The sequence below is a fragment of the Haemaphysalis longicornis genome, unplaced genomic scaffold, assembly GCF_048455015.1.
Source record: "Haemaphysalis longicornis isolate Haplotype H1 unplaced genomic scaffold, Haemaphysalis longicornis Haplotype H1 scaffold_14, whole genome shotgun sequence".
Classification (NCBI taxonomy): Eukaryota; Metazoa; Arthropoda; class Arachnida; order Ixodida; family Ixodidae; genus Haemaphysalis; species Haemaphysalis longicornis.
Window position 1 is genome coordinate 29,345,650 of NW_027526245.1, and position 13,064 is coordinate 29,358,713.

A 13,064-nucleotide genomic window follows, 5' to 3' on the forward strand; every position below is an offset into this window, starting at 1 on the left:
TTAATACAAGGCTATGCATTTCGCTGGCCTCACTTGCGCGGATTGCTGCAGCAGAGGTTTGCAAAAGGAAACGCATTTGTACACAATAACTATACACCAGTCTTTAGTTTATGGAGCATGTCTATATAGTAAGCGGCAACTATTCTCCTGTGCTGCACTGGTTATTATCTGGGTTTTATGGGCATCTTTCTGAAAATGTACGCACTAATAGACAATCAAACTATTTAGATGTGATTTTTGCAGATTGGTCTGCGGCTGAAACAAACAAATTCAATCGAAGTGCATTGAAGTGGTAGGGGGTGTGGCCCGTACCGGTCGGTTGCGTATTAGTACATCCGCCGGAGCCTCTGAGCACAGTGAAGGGTGTTCAGGTGGAGTTTATTATCGGATTACCTCCGCTAGCTTACAAAAGCGGTTAAACTGAAGCAAGAACCTGCCAAAATATAGGCTGTCCCTCGATACTCCCCGAGCGTCACCGAACCTCAAGAATACTATTCTACACCATGCCTATACTAGCATATCACCCATTACTGCGAACAGTCACAACCTACATTCTCAAGTATTTGTTCATTTCCCACCCACCGGGAAGCAATGGGGGAAGGCGGGTTATGAAAACAAGAACCTTTGCTCCAGAAGTGAAAGCCTTTGCAACCGCCCAATCAAATAGGCGAAAAGCCACACTAAGGCGGAAACCTAGACATTAGGGTGTGAAACGTAGCAGGTCGTGGTGACACAACTCGAACTATTTGACTAGGAGTATGTGGTCGGTACGTTGCTGGATAAAGCTAATCGGATTCTCAAAAACGGACAGCGATTGACCGAGAGGACGAAGTATGGTATCACCGCATGACTGAACTAATGAGTACTTTGTCTGAATTTGCGAAGCCATCACTTGCTACCGCATCAAGATTCTCGTGCGTTTAAATTTGCGTTCAACGCAGACGTTTTGGCGAGTTGGCTTGTACGTCTTCGGCATGGTAGAAAGTGTGAAAGAATCAGAACACGAGGGAGAACACTGAGACGGGACTGGCGCTAGGCATCAGCTGGAGAGGTTTATTCGCCAAACATTGCGACGTACATTTACCTGTGCCGAAGACCTAAAAATAGATGTATTGCGCAGCTTTCAAAAGGATTCGACTGCCACTGAAGATGCGCTTTTTCCTTTGCATATGCATTAAGACAGGGGGTGCTGAGTTATTTATTACTGTTGCTGCTGAGACAAAAGGACCCGGCGATTGTCATGTTCGTCAAGCAATTAGGAATAACGCAACACAAGTCTGTAATACAGATGTATTTACCATGCTGAAATCTTACGACTTCGAAATTTAACCAGCGATGTCGAAGAAATGAACGCGTGCGAAAAATGTGTGCATGCAAGTGTCCCACAAAATTAATTTCTTAATATAAGCAAACCTGCACTAAGCATATTGATGCAGGCTAGAATATCAAATCAACCGAACGGCACACGCAGTCAAGTGGGCTGTTAGTAACATGAAATACACAGAAACTGTAGTAACAGTGGCTTAAATCAATATGCATTTACGTATTGGCCTTTCGGAAAGAAAACACTTCCCGAAAGTGCAAAAAAGGTGCATGGAATACGGTAGGGTAACTTTGCATGAAACCGGCATTCCGTGCCCAGCTCAGTCCAAGTCCGCACGCACCCAGCGCAATCTTTGGGTTTGCTTGGAAAACTAATTCTTTTGAACAGTTGCTAAGGCAGCTCCGCTGTTTGGTCTCAGTAACGTAGAGGTAGAATCATGTAGGTGCAGCGGTAACATACAGGCAGAGCATCCATCTCGCATGCCTAAGAACCGTGGCTCGATTCCCGGTGCCGGGCAATTCGCACCGGATTAAAAAAAACGCGTGTAGATGGAATTTCAGAATGAGGCTTTATCTAGCGAGGCGAGTTTAGAGGGGTTCTTAGATGAGTTAGAAGGCAATAGATATGATGTAATAGAGATTAGTGAGGTATAGGAGGACAGGTGAAGCCCTTACGGAGCTCCAAAATGGACACGTTCTTTGTAACCGTGGTCCAGTGAACAGAAGAGAACTGGAAGTGGGATTTCTAGTCAATAAAAGCATAGCTTGTAACAAAGACGAATACTACAGCCTTAACGAAAGGGTAGCAGGTCTTGTAATTAGGCTTAATACGAGGTACAAACTCATGGTGGTACAGGGGAACGCGACCCCATCCAGCCACGACGACCAGCTAGTTGAACGCTTCTTTGAAGACGTAGAATCGGCATGGCTAAAGTAAAGACAAAGTATAGCGTAGTTATGGAAGACTTCAATGCTAAAGTATGCAAGAATCAGGCTGGAGACAAGGCAGTTGGGAACTATGGTGTGGGCTGTAGAAATAGCAGGGGTACCTACTAATCGAGTTCGCAGAACAGAAAAATCTGCGCATCACGAATACCTTCTTCCGCAAACGGGAGAGCCGGGAGTGGACGTGGACGAGTCCGAAGGGGGAGCTTAAAAATGAAATAGATTAATATTATGCGATAACCCTGGCGTCGTGCAGGATGTTGAAGTGCTCGGAAGGGTAAGGTGTAGTGACCACCGTATGGTAAGATCTCGAATTCGCCTATATTTGAGGAGGGACCGGAATAAGCTAGTGCGAAAGAAGCCGATTAATGAGCTCAGTCAGACGTAAAGCAAATGATTCAGGAACGCGCTGCAGAACCAATATTCAGCTCATACCGAGAAAGCAGAGTTTACGACACAGGAAGCCAGCAACAATCTTCGGGGGCACGACGGCATGACAGGATACTGGTAAACTTTCCCAGGACACGAAAGATTTGATTAGGAAACAGCAAACCATGACAATCTCCACCCCAGGTGAGACAATAGAAATAGCGGAGCTTTCAAAGTTAATAAATAGGCGTAAGACAGCCGACATACGGAAGTATAATATGGTGGGGATCGAATATGCTGTAAAGAACGGAGGCAGCCTGAAAGCCGTGAAGAGACGTCTAGGCATGGGGACAAATAAGATGTATGCACTTAAAGACAAGCAAGGCAATGTCATCCGAAAGAGAGATAAAATAGCCATAGTAGCCGAGGAGTTCTTATTGATCTGTACAGTAGCCGGATATCCTGGATAATACATAACCAGAAAGTAGTTCAGAGGCGATAGACATTCCACAAGTAACGACCGAAGTAAGGAAGACTTTGAAATAAATAAAAAGGGGCAAAGATCAGGTAGCCGCAGACCTTATCAAGGATGGTGGGCAAATCGTACTCTTAAAAATTAGCAGTGGCCTAGCTTGGCTATGACAGGATATACGTAGCGTGAGCTGAGGTTGAATGAATGAATTTATTGTCAAGAAAAAGGAAAGGAAAGACCACCAGCAGGCGTAAATTGTCACACCTAGGGGTGGACACCGGAACGCCTGCTGGTGTGGGAGTTGGGGCAGAGGATGACATATTCAGAGAGAGGAGAGACATGATAGAGGTGACATATTTACAGAACACAGGGGAGAGGGGGCATATTTACAAGTTAACACACACTCACACACGCACACAAAGTCTGGTCCAGAAAAAAAAAAGAAAAAAAAATCCGTCCACTATCACCGAAACTACGCGCGATGAAACTTGTCGCCACTCTTCTAATCAATCTGATCGCGAAATGACTGACTGACTGCAACGGCTTACTTGCAGGAATGCTTTGCTCTGTGGACAGCCAATGCACTCGCCATTTGTACAAGTGCGGCACGCACACACACAGCTGGCTGGCGCAGCATCTTTTCAAAGTGCTACGAGTTGTGCCGTGCCTCCACCAGATGGCGCCACGGGTCCCGCGACCGAGAGAACACGCAGTGAAACATCCCCCTCGCGAGGGGCACGATCAAATGCAGAGCATTTCCGGGGGCGCACGACGTTAAGTAGTTAGCGTTACGTTAATGTTGTTGCACTTGTGGCAACTGCTGACGAGAGAGCGCTCGTCAGCAGTAATTTGAATGAGTCAATGATATAAGGCGCGTTCGTTGCGTCCCTTTCTGTGTCGGCTTTGTGGCGCAGTGGGTAGAGCACCATGTACATTGCGTTCCGGCCGCAAGGTCGAGGGATCGAAACCGGGCGCCGGATAGTATTTTTTTTATATAGTAGGGAGGGGACGGTGCGGACTACGGACGTCAACGCGGGTGACATCGTGAGTTACTGAAATGCTCTGCATTTAAAAGGCAAACCTGTAAACGCGATGGCTAATGAACGCGAGTGTACCGTAATCTTGGAAGAACGCGAATATCATCCTAATCCAAGAGAATCGTAATATGAAGGATTTGAAAAAATACAGGCCGATCAGCTTACAGTCAGTCGTCTACAAGGCACTTACCAAGGTAATCGCTAACACAATTTCTGGCGCATTAGATTTGAGTCAACCTTAAGAACAAGCAAGGTTCCGTAAAGGCTATTCAACAATGGACCATATTCACACCATCAATCAGGTGATATAGAAGTGCGCGGACCATACTAAACCCCTACACATGGCTTTCATAGAATATGAGAAAACATTTGACTTGGTCGAAATCTCAGCAGCCATGCAGGCATTACGGAACCAGGCTGTAGACGAGCATTATGTAAAAATACTACAGGATATTTACAATGGGTCCACAGCTACCATCGCCTTCCATAAGAGGGCAAAATACCTAAAAGGAAGCGCGTCAGACAAGGAGACACCATCGCTCCAAATTTATTCACAGTACGTTTACAAGAAGTATTCAGAACATTGGATTGGGAACAGGTAGGAGTATAGGTTCACAAGGAGAGTATAGGAGAATACCTCAATAACCTCAGATTTGCTTATCATGTTGCCTTGATAAGAAGCTCGGGGAAGGAATTGCACAGCATGCTTACCGCACTGGACAGACAGAGTGGAACCGTGAACCTGTATAAGTTATAAGCAGAAAACTAAAGTAATGATGAATAGCCTCGTGGTGGCACAGCGGTTTGAGATACGTTGCGAGGCAGTGGAACTGGTAAGCGAATACATCTACTTAGGCCAAGTTGTGACCCCGGATGCCAACCATGAGGCAGAGATAATTAGAAGGATAAGAATGGGGTGGAGTTCATTGAACAGGTATTCTCAGATTATGAATGGCAGCCCACCATTGTCCCTGAAGAAGAAAGTGTTTGAGAGCTGCATCTTACTGGCACTCACATACGGGGCAGAAACTTGGACGCTCACTAAGAGAGTTCAACTTAAATTGAGGACTACTCAGCGAGCAATGGAACGGAAGATCATAGCTGTAACATTAAGGGACAAGAAGAGAGCGGGGTGGGTCCGGGAACAAATGCGTGTCAAGGACATAATAATCGAAATCAATAGGAAGAAATGGACGTAGGCAGGGCATGTAATGCGAAGGCAAGATAACCGTTGGTCATTAAGCGTAACAGAGTGGATCCCTAGAGAAGGCAAGCGTGGCAGGGAGCGGTAGAAGGTCAGATGGGCGGATGAGATCAAGAAGTTTGTGGGGATAAATTGGTCGCAGGTAGCACTGGACCGGGATAATTGGAGATAAACGGTAGAGGCGTTTACCCTGCAATGGGCGTAGATAGGTTGGTGGTGATTATTATTATTATTATTATTATTATTATTATTATTATTATTATTATTATTATTATTATTATTATGAGAATCATGTGTTGCCACAGAAAGACATGCGTTCGAGCACCGGCACTGCAAAACGTTTTTCAAGGACCCGTGGTTCTTTCTGTTCTCTTGGCTAGATTATGCGCATTCTTTTCGTGCTGTGCTTTCTTTTGGGCGTTTAAACGGGGGATATCATTTAGGAAACGGTCTGTCACCACGGCAAACTTTCACCTCTACCATAGGAAACAAAACCATGATTGTAAAACATAACGAAAAATGTAAAACATAACAGGCCGATTTTCACGTCGAAGGAACACAAACTTACAAACAGTAAATGCAGCTTACCGTGCAATAACCCCATAGTAACGGTGAGCCAGGCGATGTCCTTCGCAAATACCGATGCTATGAGTCCTCCCCACACGAGAACACTCCCCAGGATGCCTATCCAGAACAGCGATGTGCACCGCTGAAGAGCTGCAATAAAGAAACCTGCACCGCAGAGAGCCTCGGTTATTGCTTCAAATATGTGACCCGCGCATTTGAGCAACACGCGAGAAAAATAATTTAAAGAAAAATGTCCATTTATGGCGAAACTGGTATATCCCACGAAACGTTTTTTTATGAAATGCAAATTAAAGGTAACACCCGTTCACTACGGACCCGGATAAAATAACGTTGAGCACAGTAATTCAGTACTAGTATTCCGTTTCACCTTCGAACTGCTCAACCTTCTACTGCCTTTGCCCTCGTGTTACTGTGAATACTCCAAGAAGCTCCAAGCCTTCGTCCTCCTTTTTATTGTTTATTTGTAAATACCATCAGTGTGAATACATTGCAGAGGGGAGGGCGTTAGGAAATACAAAATCAACAAAACGTAGCACGGTAATACAAAATGTGTAGCCATATACATAATACAGAGGCTCAAATTGCACGTACATACGATAACAACATAAAAGGTGTTTATCCAAAGCACGCCGCTTTGTTAAAAATACCGTTAGACAACAGTATTATGAACAGCAGCAGTATATAACAAGGAATGAACGATTGCAGCAATGTCCCGCGGAAGGTGGTTCCAGTATGTTGACGTTGACGGGACAAATGATGTAGAAAAAGTAGTTTATTGCATGAAAATTGTGTACTTCACAAAAGCACAGAACACGCCGAAAACAAGATGGGAATACCATTTCATGGAGGTCATTCAAAGCATAATTGCCAAAATATGTATACAAAAAATCTCACATTAGGTGAACAGAAGTAATCAAAAGTAATCATACTACAAATCTCAAAAATATTGTTGAACTTGTGTGTGAGAATTTGGCTATGCTTTGATAATTGTTGGAAGCCGATGGAAGGTTATGGGCCAGCATTTGTCGTTTGTAATTGTTACGGAAGTAAGGTGTTTTCCAGACGTCATGACCTCGTGTGTTTATATTTGAACTGCGGTATTGCAAGTCTGCCGATGAGGTTAGAAATTTCTGATAATGGGTGAAGAAAAATAGTAAGTCTCTATTATGCGAAATTCATAAATGTACTCTATTGTAATTATACAATGTTTTTTAAATGCTTCCTTTGTTGTATGGAGTCGTTAGATATTGCATATTTACCGAAGAATTCTTTTCTGGAGCCGGAAAAGTTTTGTTGTTTAAGACTTTGTTTATTGCTGTACACTAAGCAACAGTACTTAAGTTGTCAGTAAAATGTAGCGTAATAAACCTGAAGCTTAACCTTTACCGGTAACTAGAACCGTGATCTGGATGGTGCACCCGAAACAGCAGCGTTAGTATTTCATAATTGCTTGTGATTTTGCTGAAATCGGATAAAAGTTCACAATATGTGGGCCTTTTACAGACACTGCTGCACCCCCATGTTCAGGTACGAAGCTCATACGATTTCTTGTTTGCGTTCTAGCACACTCTGGCTGTTGACGCCCGCATTTGGCGCCGACTTCAAACCAGCACTTATTGTAATACCCTCAGTCTCCACCACATATCCCCTACTAACTGCCCACTTAAATGCCCCCAATGCGATGAGCCTAACACCACAGCTCACCTCGTCTGGACGTGCCCCACCAACCCTCCACCAACCCTCCACCATTCAGATCCCCTACCCTTGAGCAGTGGAAGTGCGCGTTGCAGAGCTGCCAGCTCAAAGACCAGGAGGTTCTGACCTCTCGGGCGAGGATGGCAGCCGCGGCACGCGGCCTACCGGAATAGGAGGGCCGCCAATAGCTCCCAACCATTTTTCTCCGCTACCCCGTTCCTGCAGTTTCAATAAACGTTTTCTCTCTCTCTCCCGGCTAGCGCTATTTTCCAGTTCATTACGTGAAGGTGGTGTGGAAGAGATAACGTTTTGGTTTCTGGGTTTTGTTCGAACTTTTATTTTTGTTTTAGGCGCTTTCGTTCAGCCAATTATCCGTGCTCACACTCTATTATATCGTGCAAATGTGGTAACACCGTAAATTATGCATTTCTGGATATACAAGGCGTGCCACGGATGGCCCTTTTTTAGAATCTGTTTTGTATTATAATTATTTTAACTGCACGGAGAGTCTTACTATTAACAGGGCAGGCAAAGTCTCCGGAAGACTAAAAGGAGCCCACAAGTCCGCATTTCTGCGCAACGGACATCGGGGCGTCTGATTACCTCAGGTGTGCCCGTGCTTGGTGCATTTATTTATTTGCCTATTATGCACGTCAGATAGAGTACAGTTTTCCGTTCCCATCGACGCAGCCGCGCAGAAAGCTCAATGGCAATGCGGGTTATATTTCTTCCCTGCACGCACATACTACCAAAGGCAGGCCTTGCAAGGCCTCCGAAAGACGAGGAGGCGCCTACAAGTCTGCAGGACCGCGCACGGGACATCAGGGCTCAATGTTCCTCAAGCGAAATCCATGCAGATATGAAGTGCTTCCTACTTCAGAAGTAAAAAACGTCCCAATTACCTAAGATGCTGAACTAGATATGTGCGACCACGCTAGGAAGGCTCTTAGCGACACAAACAACACTCCCTCACCAGAGAAGAATCTGTGTTAGAAGAGTGGTCTGGGCTAGTTGGTGCATACAAACTGAAATTCAAAAACAGCGCAAAAAAATTACCCCATCTTCCCGTGGGGAACCACGAGGAGGATGTGAAGCATCATGGGGGTTCCGTGTAGTTTCCACACTTGAGTAGAACCGGCGCAAGCGGTGTCTGGGAGCAGACTGAACGCCGCGCAGCGCGCGCACCTGCTTTTACACAGCTGGAGGAGAGGAGAATGGAGGAGAGACCCGCATGCGCAGTGGGGGTGTGGACGGCGCAACAACAAGGGAAGAACATAGTCCCGACCATGAGATGGCTACTGGAGCGGCAGTGTTGCCGGTGTCTTCCTGGGCCGGCACGAGGCGAGCACGCTTCCCCTTTAAGGGCTTCTGGAGCGACAGTGTTGCCGGTGTCTTCCTGGGCCGGCACGAGACGAGCACACTTCCCCTTTAAGGGCTTCTGGAGCGACAGTGTTGCTGGTGTCTTCCTGGGCCGGCACGAGACGAACCGAGCATGTGCAGTGGAGCGCGGACCGGGCTCTTGGAGCGACAGTGTTGCCGGTGTCTTCCTGGGCCGGCACGAGATGAGCCGAGCATGCGCAGTATATTGCGGACGGCAGACAAAGGAGGGAGGGACACTGCCTCGAGCATCAGATGCTCCGCATCTAAAAGACGGGGCAAGAAACGACGACACACGGCACAGACTAGGAATTGGTTGGTTTATTCCGCGGCTTGCGAAACGCACCCAAGGAAGGAAGGCGAGAAGGAATCATGATAAAAATGATGTGCATCCAACAATACACACAAAACACAAGATATATACACGTTCATTGACCAAAAAGTTAGCAATGCTGATACAGTGCAGCGATATGAGACGTGGCCAAAGGCACCAGGCAAGAAAAGGTAATTCTGGACAATGCAGCTTGGTTTTTTATATGAATCCAGGTAGCGGATTTACTTACCTAGTAATTCAACAGACGGCTTACTAACACAATCGCCGCCTGCCTTGTGAATGAGGTAAGCTTCAAAGATTTCACGCTCGCGCTGACTCTTATACGTTCGTGCAACACGAGTATCGTGGAATCTGGGCGAGCACCCGTGGTCGTGACAATGTGTGGCAAGGTTGCTGCCACTACCTGTTTTTTAGTGTGTTTGTATGCTGGCGGAGACGATCGTGTGTTGTCGTTTCTTGTCCCGTCTTTTTGCGCTGTTTTTGAATTTCAGTTAGCAGAATCTTACCCCGTCCTCCATTCCATGACAGACCAATACAAATCTCGGCCCTCAGTCCCCAGTAGTTCGGAGCACCTCGCAATGGTGGCGGTCGATCAAGAAAAGAATAGAGCAGTGCGGGCAGAACAATCTCTCGGTCCAGACAGGCCGCCATTGTAACCTCACCTAGCGACATTCAACGCACGGAATGTACAGCGAAGGAAGCCTAACTATACTGTTAGAGGAGTGCTCGGATATTACGTTGGATATTCTATGCTTAAGAAAAGTCAGAAGAACAAGTGAAGGCGCCGTTGAACTGACTAGCAGACATATTCTGTGCTACCGAGGGCATCAGGAAAAGGAGAACACGGGGTGGGATTCTTAATCCACAGGAAAATAGCAGGGAACATAGAGGAATCATTAAGCATCAATGAAAGAGCCGAGTCTCAGTAGTAGTGATCCTGTTACCCAAGCGATTCAGGCTATGGATAGTTCAAGCTCACGCGCCAACAGCTAGTTGCAATGATGACGACGTACACAGTCTCTACGAGTACCTCGAATCAGCAATGAAGAGGGGAACAACACAGTTCACGATAGTGATGGGGTGCTTTAACGCAAAAGCAGTAAAACACAAATGGGAGAAAGGTCACTGGGTAAACTTTGGAATAGGCTGTCGCAACAGTCGATGAGATTCGAAGGGCGGATTTGCGGGGAAAAACAACCTGACAATAATGATCACATTTTTCTCGAAGAAAACAACAGGAAATGGAGATGAAAAGGTTTTAACATAAAAAAATGACTTCATTTAAAGTGGCCACCCAAGCATTATGCAGAACGTGGAGGCGCTGAGCAAAAATAGGTGAAGCGATTTCAAGATGATTAGAAGCAAACTAAGTCTGAAACTTAAAAAGAGAATGAACGGAGGCAATGAAAAGTAAAAAAAAAACATGCACGGAGGCAAGGTCAGTATGCAGGATTTTCAAGTAGCCCTTCATAACAAACGACATTTGTGCGTAAAACATTGCAGCGATCGAAGAAGCCCTGGAAATAGGAAGACTCGTAGTAGTAACTAAGGAAAAAGCTAGCTATGGGCGCCTACAGTATGTACCCACTCAATAACTAGCAGGGTAACACTGCACACAACATCGAGGAGATAAGTAAAGTGGCAGAACGATTTTACACCCAGCTATATGCGAGCGACGTTTACCCAGGGGAAACAATTAAGGGTAAAAGGTCAGTTTAGTATGTCCAACTAGAAACTCTAGAGGAAGTAGGAAAACCTCTAAACCGCATGAAAAGAGCAATCGCTGCCGATCACGACGGCATAACCGCGGATCTTCTAAAGTAGGGAGGATATATTCTATTGGAAAAGTGTGCTGCACTATTATCGGAATGCTTCAGGACTTTAACAGGACCCTTAGACTGAAAACAACGCCAACATGATTATGATTCACAATAAGAGGCACACCAGAGACCCTAAGAACTACAGACCCCTCCTCCGGCTCTCAGCTATGGGCAAGCTATTCACCAAGGTAAGAGTTAACCGAATAAGTAAGTCGATATTAGAATAAGCCCGGAGAACGGGCTTGGTTTAGAAAAGAATACTCAACCCTGGATCACATCCATATCGTCACTCAAGTGATAGAAAAATCCGCAAAGTATACTAAACCCCTTTACATGACCTATATAGACTATGAGAAATCGTTTGATTTCGTACTCACCGTAGCCATGCTAGAAGAACTAAAATACCTGGGAATGGAGGAGACGTACATAAGGCTACTATAAGACATATATAAGGAAGCTCTGGCAGGATAACCCTCCAAAAGAAAAGCAATGAATTCCCGATCTGAAAGGAAGTGAGACAGGGAGGTACCATTTCTCCAATACAATTCGCAGCATGTCTGGTGGGGGTATTTAGATAGCTTGAAGCTTGACTGGGAAAACACAGGATTGAGGATAAACGCGAATACTGGTGCCATTTGAGGAGGGCAGACGACACAGCCTTGCGTAGCGAGTCTGCAGAACACATCAACCAGTGCTTAAGGAAATAAAACCAGAAAGCAAGCTCGTGGGACTAAAAATAAATATAAATAAGTTTACAGTAATGACGAATAAACATGCCGAAATTGCCCTGGCTGGCATATGTAAGGAAACGATAAAACAACTACGAGTATTTAACTACCTCCGGCAGGCCATCTGTCCTGATCCCGACCGCGAGAAGGACATCTGGCTTAAATAACTCTTGAATAATGAAGAACAGCCTTCCTCTATCACTGAAAAGAAGAATATACAACCAATGCACACTGCCGGTGATGACATATGGCGAGGAAACTTGGCGTCTTACTAAAAAACCTTAAAACTTGGACCGTCTGAACGGGTCATTGAACGAATAATGATAGGAATAAGAGTCCTGGTCAAGAAGCGAGCTACCCGGATCAAAGAACAAACAAGAGTAGAAGATATCATAGTTCAATTTCAGAAAAGAAATGGACTTGGGCAGGGCCCGCAGTGAGACAAACCGACAACCGCTGGGCTTTTAAGGTACCAGAGTGTATTCAAAGAGAAGGGTATAGGAGAAGGGGAAGGCCATGAATTCCATGGAGGGATGAAATAACGAAATTAGGGGGTAAATTGTGCACTCGTTGGGAGAGGCCATCGTCCTGGAGTGATCTAATCGCCTGTTGATGACGATGATAATGATGACATGATAAATTCATCATCACTGGTGGTTGCGTGCCTAGTTATGGTGTTAATCGCGCAATTTTATGTCAAGGTAGTAGCAGTAGTTATATTAACAATATATTTTTACCATACCTATATACTTACGGTCCGTAAGATAACGCGGGCTTATGGATTGAACCACGAGTTGAGCTGGGGGTGCGTGAGGTAGAGGGAGAAAAGGTTGCTAGACTTCGCGGCTGCTGTCGGCCATAGGGAGCTACCGCTTGTTTACCTGACAAACAATCATGGTTTTCCGCGATATGTACGTTAAGATATAAGAATAATATTATTTTTATGCTACTAATTATATATGCGGTATTTGTATGGGTTGCTTTCTGATAAAGAATCAGTTCCCATCTCAGCGCTGTGCCGTCGTTCCTCCTGCTTGTGTTTGGTTTCCTCCGCGCTGCGTTTGAAGATGTTAGGGAAAGAAATTATGGTGGAAATACACTTCGAAGTTTGGCTCTATGTCTTCCGTTTCCGAAAAATCGCAGTACTGAATGTGTTATGAACACTCGTTTCG

At 45.4% G+C, this 13,064-nt stretch overlaps 1 protein-coding gene across 2 annotated transcripts in view; it reads right to left on the bottom strand.

Moving 5' to 3' along the window:
• Positions 1-13,064, bottom strand: part of LOC144165219 (monocarboxylate transporter 12-like) — a 58,903-nt gene that overhangs the window by 24,355 nt on the left and 21,484 nt on the right. For both annotated transcript variants that reach the window (XR_013321413.1, XM_077695335.1), the window contains exon 3: positions 5,939-6,082. Coding sequence is in view for 1 of the 2 variants with exons in the window: in XM_077695335.1 (XP_077551461.1) it covers positions 5,939-6,082 (144 nt within the window). In the remaining variant the exon portion in view is untranslated. The remainder of the gene's footprint in view (positions 1-5,938; positions 6,083-13,064) is intronic.